The sequence below is a fragment of the Pogoniulus pusillus genome, chromosome 25 (genome assembly GCF_015220805.1).
Source record: "Pogoniulus pusillus isolate bPogPus1 chromosome 25, bPogPus1.pri, whole genome shotgun sequence".
In the NCBI taxonomy this organism is placed as follows: Eukaryota; Metazoa; Chordata; class Aves; order Piciformes; family Lybiidae; genus Pogoniulus; species Pogoniulus pusillus.
The window spans coordinates 11,756,840-11,780,722 of NC_087288.1; the positions used below are offsets into that span (position 1 = coordinate 11,756,840).

Below are 23,883 nucleotides of genomic sequence, written 5' to 3' on the forward strand. Positions count from 1 at the left end.
CTCAGCCCAGGGCGCGGCTGCGCCCTCCCGGCGCCATTTGTGCGCAGGCGCCGCGCCTAGGCGCGTGCGCGGGCCAGCCTCCCGGCCGGACACGCCCCCACTCGCGGCGGCCGCTGGCGGGAGGGTGTGGCCTCAAGGCCCTGCCTCTCTCTCTGTCACCCAATCAGAGGGAGAGGGCGGGGCGTGCCGGTCGGCTGCTGCCCAATGGGGAGCCGAGGCGAGTTTGGCGGGCTCGGCGGCGGCGGCAGTTGGCGCCACGAGCGGGGTTCGCGCGCGCCGGTGGTTCTCGGCCATGCTGTGCCGCGCACTGCTCCGCCGCTCCGCGGTGGCGCCCACCGGTGAGTACCGCGGCCGCGCCCCTCACCGCTCCCCCGGGCAGCGGCACCGCCTCGGGGTAAGGCCGGGCCGCCCGCAGGCTGGCCGTGGAACTCGGAGCCCCGGGGTTACATTCCTTCCAACGGCATGGGCAGCTCGGGTTGCGCGCACTGCCGCTGTGGGGGCCTCGGAGCTCCTCACGTTGGAGCCTGTGGTGTCTGGTGCGCTTACGGCTTGTCCGTCTCTCTATAGGTAAGTCCTCACCGCTTGCCCTGCAGTATCTCTTAGATAACTACCAGTGCAGACAAGAAGATGACCACCTGTCTTACGGGGAAACAGGAACTCCAGTCCCTCCTTTCGGCTGCACCTTTTCTTCAGGTAAAGTCACCCTCCAAAAAGTCCTTTTAGAGGCCAAATTGTAGACACTGCTGTCAGCTTTTTTGTTTGCTTGGGATTTTTTTTTGTTGTTGTTTAAATGTGTCTCATACGTCATAGGTAAGCCACTGCAACAGGTTGTCGAGAGAAGTTGTGGATGCCCCTTCCCTGGAAGTGTCCAAGACCAGGTTGGATGGGACTTTGAGCAACCTGGTCTAGTGGAAGTTGTCCCATGGACAGGAGGACTCAAGGCCAGAGACACTGGAACCAGATGATCTTTAAAGTCCCTTTCAACTCAAACCATTCCATTATTTGGTTTCAGGATTTCTCATTTTAAAATGACCTGGTAATCATAGAATCATAACATAGAATGGTTTAGATTGAAAGGGACCTCAAGGATTATCCAGTTCCAACCCCTGCCATAGGCAGGGACACCTCCCACTAGAACAGGTCGCTCAAGGCCTCATCCAACCTGGCCTTCAACACCTCCAGGGAGGGAGCAGCCACAACCTCCTTGGGCAACCTGTGCCAGTGTCTCACCACCCTCAGTGCGAAGAACCCTTGCCTAACATCTAGTTCAATCTCCTCTCTGCCACTTTAAAGCCATTACCCCATGTCCTGTCATTACAATAGTCTACTTGCACCTAAATGCAATATAAATTGGATCGTGGTGCTCCTAGATATAGTGGTGGAAAATATTACCTTGAAGAAACAACTCCAAAGTACTTCTTTTAGTGTCTCTTTGTTTCAGCTTTGTCTGTTCCAAGCCACATCCTATTGGTGATAGTGCAAGGCTACATAGTTGAAAAACTGGGCTTTGCTCACAATATATGAAAGATAGGATGGAGAGCAGCAGCAGAAGCTGAAAACGTGGGTGTATGTCACTAGACTGTTACATGTATCATTTCCCCGGGATAGATACATGATGAATGAAGTAAGCATGCAAACTCCTGGATCTTTAGGGTAAATCTCTCATTTGTAATACTCTGGTTTTGGTATGAGCTTCTCATTTTTTGTCAAGGCAGCCTCCTACTTTTCCAGCTCAGATCCAGAGAAAGTGCTGTGTAGTGAAAACTATAACTAGAGAATGCTTATGACTGGTGAAAGAGATCATTATCTCAAAACTTACCCCTGGAGGCATTTGATTGTGTAGTTCCTTAATGGAGTATCTAAAATAATGCCAGTATTTCTGCATTTTGAACAATTAATTTAAATATTGTTTATTGCACAGCTGTCTGTTTGCTCTGTACCCTGTTTAATGTGTTTGTGGTCCAACTACATAGTACATCAAAATGTCCCAATCTCTTCTCAGCCCCAAATTTGGAGCATGTACTAGCAGTTGCAAATGAAGAAGGATTTGTTAGACTGTATGATACTGAAGCTCAAACTACCAGCAAACTCATCTTTAAAGGTAAATGTTGTACAGAATCTGATAATCATTTCACATGAAAAGTACCTGATTCATTGGATTCAGAGAAAGCTTTTTCTAAGTCTTCTACATATACATGTGAGGCAATATTTAAATCCTTTCTTAATACTTTGCTGAGTCTTTACAAAAAAGCAGCAGGGTGAGCATGCTCTCACAACAGCAGTAGGAGATGAATTGTTCTGAGTTGTTTTTCATACCTAAGGCAAGCAGATGAGAAGTATTCTGCTCTTGGTGTCTGATATTCCTTAGTCTTTTGCAAAACATCATGCTGCAATGCACTGAACTAAACCTGGCTTATGTTTTCTTGTTAGAATGGCAGGCTCACTCAAATGCTGTGTTTGACCTTGCCTGGGTACCAGGGGAACACAAGATTGTAAGCATTTTTTTTTTTTGCTGTCTAACTTTATCTTTAATGCTTTAGCAACTGTGTGCAGAAAATGGCTAAAGCTTTTTACGTTTTCCTCTGAAGGTCACTGCATCAGGAGATCAGACAGCCAAAGTGTGGGATGTGAGAGCTGGTGAGCTTCTTGGCATATGCAAAGGTCACCAGTGTAGCCTCAAGTCAGTTGCCTTTTCTAGATTTGAGAAAGGTAAATGCTGATATTTGTGTTGTCTGTTTTTTCATTCTTCTTCCCATGACACACGAGTACTTCTGGGGCTAAATAGTGGCTTTGGAAACTCAGTTACAAATACCACAGGCCAATGTGCAGTGACCCACCCTGTGAAGCAAAACTAATTTGTTGGAACTTCACTGTGATATGATGCTAATATCTGCACATTTTTGATCTTAGGCAAGTTGATACCTCCTCTATACGTAGGTGTGTAAATATTCTCTTCATAAGAGTAGTTTTTTAAAAAGAGTAGATGTAAAAAAATAATAGGAAAGATAAGGAAAGGAGTCAAAAATCATGGCAGAACAATGGCCTGATTTTTGTATTTCTAGGCTGGACGGATGGGCAGAGGCCAATGGGATGAGATTGACAAGGCCAAGTGCAGGGTTCTACACTTTAGCCACAGCAACCTCAAGTGGTGCTACAGGCTGGGGCCAGAGTGGCTGGAGAGCAGCCAGGCAGAGAGGGACCTGGGGGTGATGGTAGATAATAGCTGAACATGAGCCAGCAGCGTGCTCAGGTGGCCAGGAGAGCCAATGGCATCCTGGCCTGGATCAGGAAGAGTGTGGCCAGTAAGACAAGGGAGGTTATTCTGCCCCTGTACTCCTCACTGGTCAGGCCATACCTTGAGTGCTGTGTCCAGTGCTGGACTCCTCAATTCAAGAGAGATGTTGAGGTACTGGAATGTGTCCACAGGAGGGCGCCAAAGCTGGTGAGGGGCCTGGAGCACAGCCCTGTGAGGAGAGGCTGAGGGAGCTGGGGGTGTGCAGCCTGCAGAAGAGGAGGCTCAGGGTTGACCTCATTGCTGCCTACAACTACCTGAAGGGAGGCTGTAGCCAGGTGGAGTTGGTCTCTTCTCCCAGGCAGCCAGCAACAGAACAAGGGGACACAGTCTCAAGTTGTGCCAGGGGAGGTCTAGGCTGGATGTTAGGAGGAAGTTCTTCCCAGAGAGAGTGATTGGCACTGGAATGGGCTCATTAAAATATTCCAAGTAGCCTCCAACTAGCACAGGCAGGAGAGCCAGAGGACCACAGTGTTGTACTGCAATCAGTTAATTAAATTAACACTAATGGCACTTTTTTTCTCTGTCAGCTGTCTTCTGTACTGGAGGCAGAGATGGAAACATTATGGTTTGGGATACCAGATGCAACAAGAAAGGTAACTGAACATTCAACTGTGTATCAAGAAAGTACTCAGATGTACTTGTTGGGCCAGTGCTTTTGATTGTGATACAGGCAACACAAGAGGATTGTCAGATAACAGCCTACTGCTTTACTACAGTAAAAGGATGAGATATGTATTCTGTGTATAAAACATTTTTCCACTTTATAGCAGTCTCAGATTTGCAGTATGATATATATGCTGGCTTGATGATATCCTATGTAGTGGTAAAGAGATAAGGAGGTTAAAATACTTCCCTGTGTGAGACAGCACAAAGATATATGGGCTGAGTGAGAGTGCTTAGGTCACAGCCATCCCAACGGATGAAGCAAAACTGGGAAAGCTTCTGCCAGAGTAGGAAGGCAGGCAGGCAGGAAGTGCAGGAGCAACAGAGTTTACGAGTGCTGGGAGCAACTGAATATGTTGTGAGAATACCTACTAAATGCAGGGTGAGCTCATCCTGCTCTTCTTCTGTTTCCTGGTGCTTTTTCTTCCCTAGTCAGTTCATGCTTTTATGCCTGTTCCCAGTTCCTTGCTCTGTCCCAGCAGTTTCTTGGCCTGTGCTGCCGACACTCGTCTCACTCTTCCATCTGCCTCAAATTCCCTAGCTCTTCAACCTGCCAAGTTGGGGGAGGCTCCATATGATTAAAGTAGAAGGTATAGGGGAAAAAAAAAGTAGAAAAGTGGCTTCATTCAAGTGAAAGCAGTAAGTTTCCTAAAGTGAGAAGTAGCAGACATAAGGCTAAATGGAACATTATAAAATAGAGCAGAAAACACTGAAAACAGTTCTGTGAGTGTTGTTCTGTTCAGGGTGAGATGAGATGAATACTACAGGGCAGGATTCATTATGAAGACCAGATCAAAAGCTAACAGCTTGCAAAGGCAACCTGCCTAGACCAAAGTCAAAATGATACATTGACCTCTAATGTTTTGCTCCTGTTTTCCACTGTGTTCTTCTCACCAGTTTCGTGCATAACTAACAATTTTTGTTTTCACAATACAGTAGAGATTTTCAAGGTTAGTCTTAGCTACTTTGTGGGACTTATTCCAAGCTGATGGCCTGTTTTATTAAGGTCATGGCAAAATTGCTTAGAAACTATTAATTGAGATGTCTTTACTTCTTTCAGATGGATTTTATAGGCAGGTGAATCAAATCAGTGGAGCACACAATGTGGTTGACAGGAACACTCCTTCCAAACCGAAGAAGAAGAGGCAGAACCTAAGAGGACTTGCTCCTTTGGTGGTAGGTACCTGGGGTACAAAACAAATGTAGGCCTCTCTTCTGAGTACAATGTTACTGATAGAAGTCTTTCTAAGTAATTATCATGAGAAAGAGAAATAATTGCCTTGAATGTGATAAATTGCTTCCATTTATCTTTGCAGAGGCAAGTTTTTGGTCACTCACTATGGCTCATTTTAGACATTGCTTAGTTGTCTAACAATCCTTGTGCCATTAAAGTAATTTTTGTATTTTCACATGGTATTTACACATGGCCAGCATTCCTTTTTTCAGGAGGAAAATAGGAAGGCTTGTCATTTATCCCCCTTTCTTTTTATTCCCACTAGTTCTACTACACAAATTACTGCCTCACTGGGATAAGACAGGGTCATATTTAATGTATTAAACCTTGTAAGGAAGGCAGCTCTCTGACTTGAAAGGTATAACCTCAAACTGCTGCCCAAAAGCTTATTGCTCAGCAGCATTTTCACTGGTGGGAGTGTTTGAAGGTTTGTTGTGTCTTAAATGGCCTCTGTTATTTCTAGTTTGTCCTGCCTGGCTAGGAGGAGGTTTTCTTGACATTCACGTCGTCTTGAACTAAGCATCATGATCTTGCTGACCCTGAAAGTAATAGTTTTGTGATTTGTTTTGTTTAGTTGTGGTTTGATTTGGGGTTTTTTTCTATTCTTTTTAAGGATTTCCAGCAGAGTGTAACTGTGGTGCTGCTTCAGGATGAGCATACTCTTATCTCTGCAGGAGCTGTTGATGGGTAAGGAGGGAAGATGTCTGCTTTTTTGTCTCTTCTGTGTGTTCTTATTGGCAAACAAAAAGATTGTGAGATTTTTCTTCTAAGATCACTCAGTGGCCCAGAGTTACTATTAGGCAGAATCAGCAGCCAGCTTGAACTGACAAAGCTGAATGCCACTTTTCTTCCTTACTGCACATTGCAGCACTGGGACAAATCGTGCATGTGTAGTAAATGCTCATTTTAGTGGCCCTAGCTATGTGGCAGAATGAGAGCAGTTCTTATCTCTCTGTTCTCATGGATCTGTGGGACCACACATAAACAGACTATTGTTAGAGAGCTGTTTTGGAATTCAGGTGGGTAGTTGGTGCCAGGATATGTGTAGGCATGCTTGAGAAAATGTTGCCTTAAGTTACAAAAGATGTATTCTTCTGGGTGCCAGACCCATGGCAGCATTTTGGAGCTTGAGCAAACTGCCTCATTGATTAGCATGGAGAATTAATCTCCCAGTACTCAATTCTTTGCAGGCTTCATGTGGCCAGAGCCTTTCTGAGGCAGTAAGATTGACTTTGCTGCCTATGGCTCATGAGAGAGATTTGCTTATAGAGAGCAAGAAAAAAAACCTGCTTCACTTTTTAAGTCAAGAATATAAAGGCATCCTCCTATTTCCTTTTACTGGCTGAGGAAGGTTGACTTGCAGGCTCTATTTTATCTTGTTAGACACAGAGAACAGTGCTGCTTCCTCATCCATACCCAGCAGAGCAATTGTTTTGCTTTCGACACATCTCAGCTCTATTTCTGCTCAGTTGTGCTTCTTACCACCAGACACTCCTCAGTAATGATGATCAGCCTGCCTTCTTGTGCTCTGCAAAAGAAGTTTGGAAGTTGAAGACACTTGTGCTTTTCTATTTCAGTGTGATTAAAGTATGGGACCTGCGCAAGAACTACACTGCCTATCGTCAGGATCCAGTGCCTTGCAAGTCTTTTTGCTACTCTGGGACCAGTACTCGCAAACTTGGTAAGTTATTGGAGGATGCATTTGTGCAAGGGGAATATTGGAGGATGCAAAGTGCAAAGAGAATTTAAGTACTGACACCACCATCTCTTGCATTCTTAGCCAATTGTTGATCAGACTGACAAGCTCAGCAGGGTATTTCGATTGCCAATATGAAATTTTGGTTGAAGAGTGTAAATGTCCTGCTTTTGTATTATTGTGCTAATGGTAACATCTTGCATAAGGTTCAGCAGTGCATTTTCAGAAATGGAGGCAAGGGAATGATGGAGCTCTTGAGGTAGAATTCAGCTAATCATTTTGCTGCACAAACAGAAATCAGGTTGAACTCATTCTTTGTGTTATATCTTGCAAAGACAGCAGACTAGACGGGGTTTTTATTGTTACCACCTTCCAGAGTTGAGCAATGCTTTAAGCTGCTTCTTATCAAAAACAACAGCACTCTTGTTCATGCTGCTTTGTACTTCTTTGTATCTCGACATCTTACAACGCAACACAGTAATTCCTGATGACTTCTCTAATCAACTCATTATATGGTAATGGTCAGTGCCAAGAACATAAGGGAAATCCTGGAGGAGCTGGTTGTGAAACAATTTGCTTGCAGGGATTTTTCTTGAACCTAGATCACTGGTAAATCAGAGGATTGCTTATTCTACCAAAGCATGAGTTTTTCTGTTTGTTTTGAGTCTCTGCTTCTACAACTATAAACTATAAAATAAATCTCTTGCCTGCTCTGGAGTTGATGTTTCTTTATAAATGTCATCCTGAATCCTCACGAGATTCTAGGAAATTTTATTCTCCTGCATGTGCTCTGTCAAACACTTTCCAATCTTGTACTTGATAGAGATCCTTTCCAAATTTCCCTCTCTAGGAACTTATCATGGAATCAACCAGGTTGGAAGTGACCTCAAAGATTCCAACCCCTGCCACAGGCAGGGACACCTCCCACTAGAACAGGTCGCTCAAAGCCTCACCCAACCTGGCCTTGAACACCTCCAAGGAGGGAGCAGACACAACCTCCCTGGGCAACCTGTGCCAGTGCCTCATCACCCTCACTGCAAAGAACCCTGTCCTAACATCCAGTTTGAATCTCCCCTCTGACAGTTTAAACCCATTCCCCCTTGTCCTGTCATTACAAGACTTGGTCAATAGTCTATCCCCAGCCCTCCTGTAGGTCCCCTTCAGATACTGGAAGGCCACTGTAAGGTCTCCTCGAAGCCTTCTCCAGGCTGCAGAGCCCAAACTCTTGTAGCTTGTCCTCATAGCAGAGCTGCTGCAGCCCTCTGAGCATCTTCTTTGAGAATGCCTTTTTTCCAAAATATCTTTGTGGAGTTATTTCTTAAGAAAAACTTCTCTCTTTATCTGTAGGATATTCTAGCCTGGTTTTGGATTCCACGAGCACTGATTTATTTGCTAACTGCACTGATGATTGTATCTACATGTTCAGCATGACAAGTTTAAAGACTGCTCCAGGTAAGCACAATAGCTATGGAAATAGCTGCCAAAAACAGACATTACAGAGCTTGCAGAGATTAGTTTCTGTGACTTAGAGAGACAGAGACCACTTCATAAGCTTAGGAAACCTGTTCTATGCTCTTATATCTAAACCTACCCAAAGGTTAGATGCATTCCAGACAGACACATGGTTTAGTTCCCATTGCCAAATTTCCTCAGTCTCTCAGTTAACTGAAATTAAACGAACAACACATCCTGTCTGCACTTCAGCAAAGCAGTCTGGTGGATGGGAACACTTCCAGAGTGGAGAAGTAGCAAATATTAATAGGTCAGTTGTTGAGGTTAACACTGGATGCTACTGTTGAGCTGTGGAAATATGCTCACCAGCCTGTCTCCCCGGCAGGAGTGGGCTCACTCGCAGCACGGGACATCCCACCCTCAGCTTCCTCATCTCTTGTCTTTTGTGTGCAGCCGATAAAACCTGCAAGTAGCCTGGATTCATCCAGCTGGATGAAACTTGTGCCGCTGCTCCCGCAGAGGGCAGCACCTGCCCGTGTGTCTGTGCGTCTGCTCGCTCGCCAGCTTGCGATGGCTCTTGTTCAGTATTGAGGCAGCTTTAGTTTGCAAGGGGATGTGAGCAGTTCCTCAGGGTGGACTTGCTGGTAGGTCTGGCTTAGGAAGGGGCTTGCCGTCTGCTAAGTGCTGCTCTGACAGAGCTGTGGGTATCTTTGAAAGATTGGCAAAGGCAGCCGTGTGTCCTCTGGTCTGTGGGTTATCTCTTGCCAAACCTACTACTAGAACAGGGCTGGTGGAGAGGGTGCCAGCTCTGCCTGGTGCTACGTCAGGAAATGTGTTCTTTCTGCCCCAACGAGAGGACAGGACATATGGCTGAGTGCTCTAGATCTATTCTCAGTTCCAGGCTGGCTATTGGCTCTTTAGGTCCCTGCAATAGTGGTGACAGCACCACTCATGGCAATGGTTTCAAGGCTTTAGCAGACACCACTGAGGCTTTACACAGAGGCTGACACAGTGCAGATTTGGTTGATGAAATAAAGATGCTGGCAGCAGGAGGATGAAGCAGCATATACCTTTGGTGCTGGCAGGGTGGAAGAAGCCCCTCCCTACGATTTCTGTGCACCTATCCTTGTTAATGTAGCAAGGCTGGTGATGGCAGCTGTGGGAGGAAGAGACAGGGAACCCTAATGAGAGTAGTGAGTCAACCCAGGTGATTTCTTGGCCTACTTATGATATAGGTCAAGGTTGAAGCTTTAAGGAAACTGCTACCACTTCCTAATGATGTGGAGAGAGCTGTTTCTTTGTTTGGGAAGCCTGAAAGGCTCCAGTTGAATAATAAAATCTTTCTGCCACTGGAGCTGGAGCCCCAGAGCAAGGGAGCAGTGCAAGCACTTTCTCCAGAGGATATGTGGCTAGACAGGACAAGCCTGTAAGATTGGCTCCTCTTGCACAACTGACTTCACAGCTGTACTTCCACTGGGGCTTTTCTTTTTTTTTCCTTTTCACAGTGGCTGTTTTCAGTGGGCACCAGAATTCATCCTTTTACATCAAATCCAGCACCAGCCCGGATGATCAGTTCCTAGTCAGTGGCTCGAGTGACTGCAATGCATACATCTGGAAGGTGAGGTGACTGGGAGGGAACCAAGCATGCAGCCTGGGGCTGCATCGTTCACTCTTTGATTTAATTTTATTTTCATGTTCACATAGGATACTCTCTGCCTCCCACTCCTACTCAGAGCAGTACTAGCCAGGGGTTAGCTCCTGGCATGTTGTGCCCAGAGTGTTTTTGTTGCTTTCAAGACTAGATATAACTGTTCTATATTAAACAGAGCTAACCTCCTGCCATCAATATGTCTCTCGTCACTGATGCTTATTGCAAGTTGCTGATCTTAATCAGGTTTTAATGGGCATTAAAATTATCTTACAATCATGTGGACCCAGCCAGCTATGACAAGTAGACATACATATTGGTTCACATAAGCAGTGGAGCACATTAGCAGAAAGACCTAACAATTTAATTGTTTTAAAGGGCACTCTTTCCCTCCACCTTCCCTTTTCCCAGTTCTTGCTTCACACACAGCTTTTTCTCATGCCTTGTTTACAGTAGTTAAAAACCTTTGTATTATAGCAAAGGCTCAACCAGAGCCTTCAACAAAATTCCAAAGCACCACCTGACAGCCAAGAAGCTTCATGACTTGGTGTCTTGCACTGACGTGTGGCAAATGCAAATAACACCTCAGAGTAAGGCATGATTCAAGTCCTGTTCTCCATACTTGACAGCCATATGGGAACAGAGTAAACTTCCTATTGAAGTATGACAGACAGAAACCATAGGTAACTGCCTATTTCAGGTCTGGGCTATTTTTTAGGGAATGCTGACTTCTTTACCCTTTTCACAATCAGTTTGAAAGTAAAATACAAATCTTTCAGAGCTGAGAGTCAGAGCCAAGCATGTAGTCTCTTTAATTTGGAAAACGCTTCTAATCAGCCAGGTTGCTCACTTAGTAGTAGCAGGAGTGTGTGATAGATTAACACAAGATGGACATGGAACTGTTAGAGTGAGTCCAGAGGAGGACAGGCTACAAGAGTTGGGGCTTTTCAGCCTGGAGAAGAGAAGGCTTTGAGGAGACCTTACAGTGGCCTTCCAGTGTCTGAAAGGGACCTACAGGAAGCCTGGGGAGGGATTATTGACGAGGTCTTGTAATGACAGGACAAGGAGTAGTGGGTTTAAACTGTCAGAGGGGAGACTCAAAGTAGACCTTAGGAAAGAGTTCTTTGCAGTGAGGGTGGTGAGACACTGGCACAGGTTGCCCAGGGAGGTGTTCAAGGCCAGGTTGGATGAAGCTTTGAGAGACCTGTTCTAGTGGGAAATGTCCCTGCCCTTCCAACCTAACCCATTCTATGATATTACATATTTATTAAATAAATAATTGAATTACTACTTTTCATCCCATAGTCATGTTAGAAAGTGAGACTTAGAGAAAAGGTGCCTCTTTCAAGGTCTGTCACATCCAGACTCTGAAACCTATGTGTCTTTTCCTGGGATGATGATTTACTAAGCTGTGAAAGAAACACAGTTAGATATTGCATGAGCAGCTAACAGGTATTGTTGGAAAGATCTTAATGAAGAGAATTATCTTCCCATATATAGAGAGGAATGAAAGGTAGAGGAAGACCTTGTCCACCCAGATTATTTCTTTGAGAAACTTGGCAGCAGTACTAAGTTATGCTTGGGTCAGCAATGCTCAAGAAACATGGCTAAAAGTTATTGCTGACAATGGCACTGCCTCAATTGGTTTTCATACGTAAATCACTTCCAGGCAATGAAGGCTTGCTTTATTGGGTTGTGCTGGGGTTTTGTAATTACTAATCCTGGGCCTGACTGTTGAACAACTTGAACACTATAAAAGCCAGAGGATAGAGAGGTTTCTATTGACAAAGATGGTATCTAGCTGAGATACCTTCTTGGTAATAAAATAAATATCTTTTATAGACATATACTTATATTGTTCTTTGAATCTTTTGATGCAGACTACTCAGAGGTGACCATATTAAGTTATCCTTTGTTCTGGAATTGAAGTGCTTCTGTGTTGTATGGTGCATCAAAGCCTACACACCATTTTATGCTGTATCCTGAAGATTGATACAACAGCTGTTGTAGTGAATTAAGTCTCACTTCCTAGGTTTCTTCTTTTAACCGTTCCACAACAGCTCTAACTTCCCCACCAATATCCTATCAAATCAGGCCAAAAACGTCATGGGCAGTGTCTAGTCCTGGCTTAATGTGCACAGACTGGCCCTCTGCCTTCAGCCAAACACAGGGGGCACAGCTATACCTATGCATCCTCCTCCAGTTCATAATAATAGGAGTGTACTTGATTTAATTTACACTACTATTTAATATACACTAGTGTAAAACCAGTGTGTCCCAGTCAGAGCAATATTCTTCCTTTGCTTTCCTTTCAGTGTCTGCCGAGCCTCTCTGTCTTTTACACGTGTACAGCAAGGCTGCTATTAGATGTAAAAGAAGGTGTTCTCTGCACCAAGATCTCCTATTGTTTATTCCCAAATAGAGATTTTGTTTCCATGGCATTGCACATTTTGGCAGAGAAGGGAATACTCTGACCAAGGCATTTAGTGGATATTTAGTCAAGTTATTGCCTCTGCAATGCCAGGAAAAGAGAAGTGGCCTGTTAAGATGCTCCTTTTTTTGTATCAACAACTTTAAGGTCTGAAGCTAGATATTCAGCTGCAGTTTTACAGGTTGTTGTAGGAGGTGATCCACAAGAGAAAAACTTGGGTGTAAGTCAGAAGCCTTCCCTGATGAAAACATCCCTTTGAAATACATATGTAATGTCTACTCCTTTTCCCACACAGTAAAGGATCTGTTCATTCACTTACTCATTTATGCAAATCCCCTTGCTATATTCCCCTTAATGTCACATCAGTAATGGTGACTCATGACTCCAGAAAGCACTGGCTGCAGAAAGCATGCAAAACTTGGATATAATCTCTCTGTGTTTTCTTCCTCAGGCCACTTAATCATAGAATGGTTTAAGTTGGAAGGGACCTCAAGGATCATTCAGTTCCAACCCCCTGCAATAGGCAGGGACACCTCCCACTAGAACAGGTCGCTCAAGGCCTCATCCAACCTAGCCTTGAACAACTCCAGGGAGGGAGCAGCCACAGCCTCCCTGGGCAACCTGTGCCAGTGTCTCACCACCCTCACTGCAAAGAACCCTTTCCTAACATCTACTTTGACTTTCCCCTCTGCCAGCTTAAGCCCATTACCTCTTGTCCTGTCATTACAAGACCTTGTCAATAGCCCCTCCACAGCCTTCCTGTAGGTCCCTTTCAGATACTGGAAGGCCACTATAAGGTCTCTTCAAAGCCTTTTCCTCTTCAGGCTGCAGAGCCCAAACTCTTGTAGCCTGTCCCCATAGCAGAGCTGCTGCAGCCCTCTGAGGACCTTCGTGGCCTCCTCTGGACTGGCTCCAACAGTTCTGTGTCCTTCTTGTGCTGGGGGCTCCAGAACTGCACATAGTTCAGCTATGTCTATCACTTCCATGAGCTGTCCTCAAAGATTGTTATACTGTAGAACAGTAGAAAGGTTTTTTGAAGGTATAAGAGAAATGGACATGAGTTTAATGAGCATGAGTGATTTAGGGAGCTTTTTAATAGACTCTTAAGAGGGTCTCTGGTCCATGTGGTTGGTACAGGCATGACAACAACTTGGCAGTCGCACAAATGCCAATTCTGAAGTCAGCAAATGTTCATCTGTAGGATTTTAGAATCATAGAATCAATCAGGGTTGGAAAGGACCACAAGGATCATATAGTTCCAACCCCCTCTGCCATGGGCAGGGACACCCTACCCTAGATCAGGATATTGGTGGTGGTGGTTTGATTTTCTTTTTTTTTTTTCATAAACCCTTAGCCTGTGATTGGGATATTTGTAAAACAGCACCAAAATGGAGTTGGCCTTTCCAAAGTTTTAAGCATCTTACCAAAAACAAACAGGTAGAGGCACTTCATATAGTAAAATGCATGTGTTGTGTTTAGAGCAAACAACTCTAGAGGCAGAAATTTCATGTGGCAGGAGCTGAACAAGTGCTTCCAAGCAAGTCAGTACAGCTCAGTGCTGACCAGCTGCTTCCCCTCCAGAAATGAAACAGCTACTGATTCTTAGGGCTCTATCAGTTGTTGTCTCACAATGACAGGCTGAGAGATTTATCCATCTCATACAGGAATGATGGAAGCACTCACATGCTTCACAGGTAGGCTTTAGGGTCTTAGAGATGTATATGAGGCTGTGAGGCTCCTGATTGTATACTTGTTTTTCTGTGGAATTTTTCAGGTTTCTGAGCCCAGCCTTCCTCCACGGATACTCCACGGTCACTCTCAAGAAGTTACCTCCATTGCTTGGTGTCCTTCAGACTTCACTAAGGTTTGTTTTCTGGAAAATTATCATCCCCATGAAACAATAGATGTGATGTGGCAACATCTGCTTTTCACAGCTGCAGCAGCAATTGTTTATTTGGGAGGAAATTTGTTGTCAATTTTTTCTAAAAACGTTCATTTGGGGCAGGCAGTAAGCCAAGCTTGTCACATAATGTGATGGCTTGGGAGTTACCTGCTCCCCTCCACTCTTATGAAATCACCCAGACTAGACTCATCTGAGCTGGAAATTAAGAATGAAGCTTTATATTCACAGCTTAGCACAATATACAAGCAGATATACAGAAATGTAAAGAGTTATATACAGAAATATACAAGTTAAAAAGTAATACAGAAACACAGCAGCCCTACCAGAAACCAGAGTCCCCAAGGGGGTCTCCCAACCACCTTTCCACCTTCTTTCCACCCCTCTACTTTATCCCAGATTTTTGCCTTACTTGCAAGGTGAGTTTGGAGGATTGGCCTGGGGGGTTAGAAAGCAGAAGGATTACTCACACAGACAGCAGGTTAGGGAGAAAAGTGCATGCACCAGCTGCACTCAGAGAGCAACTGTGTTATCTATGTTTGTGTTCTTGTTTTTATACATCTCAGCAAGCCTATGAGTGAAGCAAGCATCACCATTGTTTCCTTTTCACAGCCTGTAATCTAATTTCTCTCACTAAAATATCCCAGCTAGGCTCAAACTTGCACACATAAGTAAAATGTATCAGAGATTTTTCATTATTTTTGAATAAGTGAAGCTATTTGATAAGGCCTAGGAAATTACACATGACCTCTCCTGATGAGAGCTCATGACAAGAACTTGTAGACAAAATTGTGAAACCATTTAATCAGGGCTTTGATAAGCCAGAAGTTTGTTTTGTGCTTCCACACTTAGGGCATCCTTAATTGTCTGAACATTGATTCATCTGCTGCTCTTGTACAGAGCAGCAAGAAGTTTTAAATGCCTTTAAAAAACACAGGAAGTTTTTTTTCATTGTGACCATTCTTCAAAACCTGAACTGTTTTTATAATATGTTTGTGTGTGCACCCAAAAGCCTACAGGAAAATTTGGTCAGTAATTATGCAGTGGGTATCACTAAAAGGAGTAGGAGGTCTAGCTCAAAATGAGGAATAACCCCAAAAAGTCCTACAGAGTGTCTGGGCTCCTCAATTCAAGAGAGATGTTGAGATACTGGAAGGTGTCCACAGGAGGGCGCCAAAGCTGGTGAGGGGCCTGGAGCACAGCCCTGTGAGGAGAGGCTGAGGGAGCTGGGGGTGTGCAGCCTGCAGAAGAGGAGGCTCAGGGCAGAGCTCATTGCTGTCTACAACTACCTGAAGGGAGGCTGTAGCCAGGTAGGGTTGGTCTCTTCTGCCAGGCAAGCAGCAACAGAACAAGGGGACACAGTCTCAAGTTGTGCCCCAGAGGAGGTCTGGGCTGGATGTTAGGAGGAAGTTGTTGCCAGAGAGAGTGATTGGCACCACCCAGGGAGGTGGTGGAGTCAGCATCCCTGGAGGTGTTCAAGAGGAGACTGAGTGAGGCACTTAGTGCCATGGTCTAGTTGATTGGCTAGGGCTGGATGAGCTCGGAGCTCTCTTCCAACCTGGTTGATTCTATAATTCTAACAATAGTCAGTTTCATTCACCCCACTGTATTAATCAAGTTGGCCACTTTACCTTGCTTACACTATAGTACCAGGATTTCAGAAAAGCATTGCAGCATAGGACCGTGGGAGTCCTGCAGGCAGACAGGAGGAATTATTCTAGTTGTATAAGACATAAAAAAAATACAAGGATTTGAGATTAAATCTCTGATCTAAATGTCATCCACCATCCTGATCATGGTGTGTGGAAATGCAGACCAATATGGCCTTTCAAGTAATTACCAACCCAGGTAAGAAATATTCAGACATTCTACAGATGCCAAAGCATCAAGAGAAGTGGAAAATGTGGTGCTAAGAGAGGTCGGGAAGCTGTTTGGAGTGATTTGTGAGGCAAAATTTCTTTCTGTAGGGACAATATTGGTGTCACAGAGGTCAGAGTAAAGGCACTTCCCCATCCAGAATTACTATGAACTCTGGCCACAATATTTCCCTTCTCTTGCTGCTCATTCCCTTGTGAGTTACTAGCTAATCTGCTCAAAGAGAGCCAGAAAATGTAGGCTACATGGGTTCTGCTGCTTCTTTGGGTGAGATTCCACAGATCCTTTTGCAGTGCCTTGATGCTGTGGTGCAAATTTAGACCACTGTTTCTAGCAGAGTTGGGTTCTCTGCCAGATACTGCTAACATCTGACTGAACAGTGCTTAAGGGTAGTGCAACAGTCTTCCAATGTCACCTTTTCAGTGTGCTGCAAATATTTCTACCCAAGCACAAAAGGTCCTGAGTAATAGAGATAGATCTAGATGCAGGTGCAAGATACTACTGACATCTGAATAAACAGACAGTGCTTAAGGGCAGTGCAACAGCTTCAATGTCACCTTTACAGTGTGTGGCAAATATTTCTACCCAAGCACAGAAGGTCCTGAGACAGCTCTAGACACAGATGCAAAAAGCATCACGGCTGCTTCTGTCTACTGAGTGACTGAAATCTCAAAATATGCTCTGGCCCTTTCTTTAGTGGACTACTGTCTGGTACAGAGCTGTGCTCAAGGCTGCTTGCTGGTGACTGAAATTTCTCTAGCAGAAAGACATGAAGGCTGAAAACTTGTGTGCTTTAAAGCTGATACTGCTGCCTGATGCAGCAATGAAACAGAGTTGCAGTGTTTGCTTTCTTTTATGTGCAAATGTGATCTCCTCAGCCAGGCTTCACCCTCTTTCATATTGAATCACAGAATCAACCAGGTTGGAAGAGACCTCCAAGATCATACAGTTCAACCTAGCACCCAGCCCTATCCAGTCAACCAGACCATGGCACTAAGTGCCCCATCCAGTCTCCTCTTGAACACCTCCAAGGACAGTGACTCTACCACCTCCCTGGGCAGGCCATTCCAATGCCAATCACTCTCTCTGGCAAGAACTTTCTCCTAACATACAGCCTAGACCTCCTCTGGGGCACAACTTGAGACTGTGTCCCCTTGTTCTGTTGCTGGTTGCCTGGCAGAAGACACCAACTCCCACCTGGCTACAACCTCCCTTAAGGTATTTGCAGACAGCAATGAGGTCTGCCCTGAGCCTCCTCTTCTGCAGGCTGCACACCCCCAGCTCCCTCAGCCTCTGCTCACAGGGCTGTGCTCCAGGCCCCTCACCAGCTTTGGCGCCCTCCTGTGGACACCTTCCAGCATCTCAACATCTCTCTTGAATTGAGGAGCCCAGAACTGGACACAGCACTCAAGGTGTGGCCTGAGCAGTGCTGAGGACAGGGACAGAATAACCTCCCTTGTCCTACTGGTCACACTATTCCTGAGTCAGGCCAGGATGCCATTGGCTCTTCTGCCCACCTGGGCACACTGCTGCCTCATGTTCAGCTACTATCTACCAGCACCCCCAGGTCCCTCTCTGCCTGGCTGCTCTCCAGCCACTCTGTCCCCAGCCTGTAGTGCTGCTTGGGGTTGTTGTGGCCAAACTCTGCACTTGGCCTTGTTAAATCTCATCCCACTGGCCTCTGTCCACCCATGCAGCCTGGCAAGGTCACTCTGCAGGGCTCTCCTACCCTCCAACACATCCACTCTTGCTCCTAACTTGTCATCTGCAAAGTTACTGGTGCTGGACTCAATCTCCCTGTCCAGATCATCAATAAAGATAATGAACAGACTGGGCCCTGCACTGGTCCCTGGGGCCCACTACTAGTGACAGCTGCCAACTGGATGTGGCACCATTCACCACTGTTCTCTGGGCCCAGCCCTGGGTGCAGCTGTTGCAGTTCACTTTGCCAGTCATACATAGGATGTGCCCTCATTGCTCCAGCCAAGTAATTTATACCGTAGATTGCCACATGCTCTGACGACAACACCGTGAGGATTTGGCGCTTACAACGTCACCCTGAGGAGGAGAAATCAACGTCCAACAGAACTGACTTGGTGGGCTGGGTCATTCAGAAGGAACCAGAACAACAACATGGAGCAGGTAAGGCTTCTGAACTGAGATATCTTGAATACAACATGGGTTCTGAATTTGGGACAAACGCCGTGTGGTGAAAATACATTAAAAATGTGTTTAGGCAACCATGATGTGATCATAATGTTCCTGAATCAATCAGTAGCATTCATATATTTGCCTCTTAAAGCTAGGTAAGTATTGCAATCCCTTTCTACACAGCCTAGGCAATAGACAAGCTATGTGGTGTGCTCTCATAGCTAGCAAGCAGGGGGGGCTCTGTAGAGAAGCTACTCAATGAACATTGCCTTGGACCAGAAGAAAGAAGCCCTGAATCACAGCACTACTTTGACTTGTCTAAAACTTGTATTTTGTTACAGTAAAGCAGATGACAGGAGAATGACCTCCCCTAAAATGAAATAAGATGATTTTCTCTGTGGAGTAGCTCTGAAGCTAAGAATACGATGGCCTACCAGGAGCTGCTGCTGTGACTTCCTGTGCACCACCTAGCTTTTCTAGCCATCTTCCAAACCAATTTCACCTTGGCTGACACAAATAAACACTGAAGGTTCCAAATCCCACTAATGGGATAACATTACCTCTAACCTTTTGCCAGCAAGTAACAGTCTTGCAGGAAGTTTACAGGACAATAGCAGGGAGAGTGCCAGGTCTGATCCACAGCTGCTAAATGGTTTCTGAGCGCACACACTCAGCTTCAGAGGGGGCTCAAAACTTACTTTGTGTACTCGTTTCAGCAAAAGAGAAGTAAGCATAGACTAGTCCAGAAGCCTGAAACCTAAAGTAGCTTGTACACTAAAACTTTACTAGTCAGCTTTGGTAATTACACTAGAAAAAATAGGTTATTTCTTCTTGTACTTGCTGTGTTAAAGTAGCTCAAGAGGGAAGAGGAAGTACACAGACACTGCAAACACAACAGCAGGCTTCCTGCTGACCTTGGCTCTGGAACACAGAGCATGTGCTGTTAGAATGTAGGAGTTATCTGCAGAGACTGATTCGGAGCTGGCGAGATAAGTACTATTTCAGACCTACTGGGATGAGATCTAGGTAGCTCCCCACCCATTTACGTGGAGCAAATTATGAGACTGAGGTTGTGTATTGACTGTTGACCTATATCATCAAAGGATGGTTGCCTTTTCTCTAGAACTCATCTCTAAGGTAAATAACCACCATCTTCATACAACATGGCACTGCAGAAAATTCTCAATCCAAAAGACAAGAGAATGGAAGTATGTCCTTTCTTCTGCTCACTTTTTTTTCAATCTTTAAAACATGCAACTATTAAACACCTGACTAGGAGCATTATTCAAATGGTAGGGCATTATAGTCCAAGGCTTCTTCAGTATTGTAATTAGCTGTGGGACCTGCTTACAGTACCTTGGTCTCTTGACTAAGTTTTGCAACTGTACAGGTGGAACGAGCCTTCCTCTCAGGCAACACCACAGTAGAGAGCTGTGTGGACTAAGCCACTGCAAGGTTTTCAGCAAGGCTAGGAAAACTTAGAAGGTTTGAGATCTCTTTCGTTTGTCCATCTGTGCCTTGGCTGTAGCTTCACGTAAGAGCACTCATTCCACAAGGAATCGATGTCAGACGTTAAATATGTTGTATTACCAACGTGACAGAGAATTTTACATAGTACTTAAACCAGTTAAACCAAAATTAGAGGGAGTTGTGTAATCTTTTAGTTGAAACAGGTACATCTGAGAAACAGGGTCAGTGCTGAATTCATCTCCTAGTTGGAAGGGATGTTTATAAAAGGCCTGTCCCTAATCTGCTATCCTGTGTTCCTCATCAAGCTAATTATTTCTCCCCTATCAGGACCACCAGCCAGTCCACATAGTACTCCTGCCAAGGCCTTCACCGTGGGCAGCCTCTGCATTTCCTCGCCACAGCTGGCTGCCTGTGCTCCTATTCATTCTGGAGACCTTCCCCTGTCTACAAACACTCCAACAGGCACTCTCAAAACTGAGACAGCCACAGCCTGCACCCCAGCCAAACAGAGTAAAGCCAGCCCATGCGCTTCTCCCAGACTGATCTCTTCCTCCAAAATGTCCATTAAACGTTGGGTTACAAGGACTCAGTGCTCTTCTCCTCCAGATGTGAGTAAAAAGGCTCCTTCTCCTAGAAAAGTCCTGCTAGAAGTTACCCAAGGTCTCCTGGAAGCTTCTTCCCCTCCTAAACCCCAACACTCACAGTTTGAAAAGCGTGCCAAGAGAAGGCTTGACTGCAGCAAGGAGGACATTGCAGTACAAAAGTGTCTGCAGGCCTGCAGCTGTGTGACTGAACTGGACCATGTGGTTGAAAAATCTAACCTGAATTTATGTCACTTGGCTGCAGACCAAAAAGCTTGTGATGGAGGCTCAGTCAGCCTGGCTGACTTGGATAACAACCATGAAAGCTCCAGCTGCAGCCCAAAAGAGCCTTCCTCGCCTGGAAGCCCTATTAATCCATTGGGTGTTCAAACTCCTCCCCATCTCTTCAGATCTCCATGTGGCAAAGACTCTAAGGTAGTAGATAAAGAGAATAGTTCACCTGAAAGAAAAAACTGGTTATCTGCTCTGGGGGAGAAGCTACGGACTGGCAGAGCTGGTAGTCAGAGCGCATCAAGCAGCCCCCCGGCATCTTGCGGTCCTGGTGCTAAGCGACAAGAGGCTGTGGGAGCCACTTCACCCAAAACTGTAAGTAGGAGGACCAGTGACAATAGTCTTGAGAGAAGTTGTCCCCATCTGCCTCTCTCCCTTTGTTTATTCTTTCCTGCTCAGGCACTGAAAGAATTACCTGATCCGTTTGATTATTATGGACAAAAGTGATTATTTATAGCCTAATAAATCAGATATATTAATTCTGTTATCTACTAATCCCCTCTGTGCAGGAACAGAAGTTTTAGAATGATGGTTTCACTCATTTTAAAAGGACTTAGAGCACACAGGAGCTCAGAGATCCTCACAGGCCCCAGCTGGATGTTCAAAGGATCTAGCTGTCATTAGAAATACAGCTCTACTCTGAAAAGCACAATAATGACAGCACCTTTCCTGGCAGATCTACTCTTTTTGTGTTCACTGTCACATATGCCTGTTTATGTTACTGGAAAGCCATTTTAGCATTGGAAGAAAGAGCTAAATTCTATTCTAGCCCAGGTAGCAAAAGAATTCTTTACCCATGTTAAAAGTGGGGGGCTAAATAATGCCCTCAGTTCCTGCAGTTGAAAACTAGCAGAAAACAAAGGAACTGTAAAAGTCAGACGACAGGATTTGACCTACTTAATCCTGCTTTTGATGTACAGGAAGCCTGGCACAGAGCTCATCCCAGGATCTGAAAGTTAAGCTGATAAAGCAGCTAAAGAAGTTGGCATGAGAGTTTATCGTGCAAACTAAGAAATTATAATTACATCTTTTAAAACAAACTAAACCTGACTCATCTTTGAAACTGGACTCCAAGTCCTAGAGTGTCTTTAACTGAGTTTTATTTCAGTAAATGTTACATACATTTTCAATCATCACATTTTAGTTGTACTCTATTGACTATCTCATGCTAGAAGTTGGTGGCATCATTAAGGCTTGTTTTAGTATCTCATTTCTTACCCAATTTCACCTCTTCCTGCATTTTTACCAGCTATGAAGTGGCCAAACCAATGCTCCTTAAGATATACATGGAGGCTGAATGCTTTGTACTGTGGTTGAACCAAGAAAACTTGGTTATAGGAAACCTACAGTTACTTGTGCTCTATATTCTACATGTTTGAAACACAAGACAGAAAGATTTGCTCTGGAGAGAGATTACTGTAGAACAATTACCTTTCCTGCCTAGTACATCCTAGTTAAGATTTTAGGATGCTCCTCTGTGCTCCAAGTCCAAGGAGGTGCCTGGAATACCAGCAGCATTTGCTGGTATGCTACATCTTGGAAATCTGCAACACTCTTATCTGCTCTAGGGAAGCTGAAACTGCAGCTGGAGTGCTTTTCTTACGGTGGTAAGACTACCCTAGGCTTTAGCCAGTGTTTCCTGTAGGTGGTAAGCTTCTTATCCACGAGACAAACAGATTATAGTAAAGAACCTTTCATTTACTATCTCAGTTGGGAGGCTGAACAAACTGCAGCAACGATGGAGGGGAGAATGTAAGACACTTGCAGCATATGAACTGTTAACCAAGAAATGTTTGTTTGTTTTGGGTTTATTTCTTCCTAGGCTGCAACCACTTCAGTTTCCATGAGGAAGATCTGCACATATTTCCACAGAAAGCCACAGAATGACTGAAGTGGCATGTGGCAGTTGCACCTGATGGATGTTAATGCTGTGGTATCAAGACCAGATTTAGCAATACCGGCAATGATCTACCACAATTTCAGTTTGTTGTCAGTCATTCGTAAACTTGAAGGGTTACAAGTGTGGAATATCTACACAATACTTACTAATAGTCTCTTAGTGACTTCAAATGATGGATTGATTTTTTTTTAATAAAGAAAACCAGTGTGTTTTATACATGGCAGCTGTTACAGTCCAAAGACAGCAACAGCTCTGCTGCATTGGTGACGGGCACATGAAGCTTGTCAGTTACTAATGTTACTAATCTGCCTTTGAAATTTCCTCTACTTAAGCATAATGTGTAAAGCATTACACCTTCCTGAAAAGCAAGTGTTGGAATGTGTGTAGAGAGACTTACTGGAGATAGATCTGAGCCTCTTCGTGCTGAACAACATTTCTACAGTTACTCCTCTAGTGCCTCCATGACTACCTGCTTCTCTCTAGGAAGCTATGAATGTATGAAGTAAATACAAAAGAAATCTGAATGCTTTCTCCATCCAATAATGATTATAATCCAAGAGGAGACAAAGTATAATTAAGTACTTAATGCCTGTACTCCTTGCCATCTCCTTTCTTCTGCCACCCTGAAAATAACTCTATTTACTGACTTAGCTGACTTTTGAACCATCAGCACTACAGCAAGGGCCATTAGAAAAAATATTGTGATCTATCTCAAATAACAGCCACCTGCTTGGTCCCTTTTTACAGATTCAGCCAATAGCAAAGGCATCAATAGCTGCTTAGAACTTTGTAAGACTTTTATAATACAGTATCTATAAACTAATAATTTTTAAATTGGGGGGTGACACTTCACATTTTAGAAAGCACTTGGCAGATTTTACATATTACTATTAAATTCTTGGCCATTGTAAGTTGTCACTGATGCTGATAGAACAAGGTCACAGAAATGAGAGCACTGTTCTGCTTGCTAGTGATACTAATTCCTCAGTCTCTCCAGAGGGAACTAGTAGAAAATCCTTATCTTAGGCTGGAGCATTTACTCTGTCTTCTGACATAATAGTTTCTACAAACTTCAAAAAACAAAACCTCTGAATCCCTATTAATTTTTTCTCCTGCAAATTGAGGAATTTGAAGAGGATACAATCCAACTAATTAATGTTTTTCATCTGAAATTTTCGCACCTACTTTATAGTAGCATTGAATAGTACAGCAGCTGAACAGGGATTAGAGGAAAACAAGCTGGTTTGTATTTTATTGTAGATTGTATTTTGCAAGGAAATAAATTACTGGAGAGAA

At 44.4% G+C, this 23,883-nt stretch overlaps 1 protein-coding gene across 1 annotated transcript; it reads left to right on the plus strand.

Moving 5' to 3' along the window:
* The first annotated feature begins 247 nt into the window (after window positions 1–247).
* On the plus strand, window positions 248–23,883 carry DTL (denticleless E3 ubiquitin protein ligase homolog). The gene is made up of 15 exons (XM_064164468.1): window positions 248–338; window positions 568–693; window positions 2,003–2,101; window positions 2,431–2,492; window positions 2,589–2,709; window positions 3,823–3,888; window positions 5,019–5,134; window positions 5,806–5,879; window positions 6,770–6,873; window positions 8,236–8,340; window positions 9,846–9,958; window positions 14,194–14,283; window positions 18,198–18,336; window positions 20,143–21,002; window positions 22,510–23,883. The coding sequence occupies exons 1-15, from the start codon at window positions 293–295 to the stop codon at window positions 22,576–22,578; spliced, it is 2,190 nt and encodes a 729-aa protein (XP_064020538.1). The 5' UTR covers window positions 248–292; the 3' UTR covers window positions 22,579–23,883.

Bases quoted from the DNA above. Each gene is read 5' to 3' on its own strand.
- DTL (XM_064164468.1), top strand. From the start codon at position 293: ATGCTGTGCCGCGCACTGCTCCGCCGCTCCGCGGTGGCGCCCACCG. The intron at 2,102-2,430 runs GTAAATGTTGTA...TTTTCTTGTTAG, and splicing joins CAGCAAACTCATCTTTAAAG to AATGGCAGGCTCACTCAAAT. The intron at 9,959-14,193 runs GTGAGGTGACTG...GGAATTTTTCAG, and splicing joins GCAATGCATACATCTGGAAG to GTTTCTGAGCCCAGCCTTCC.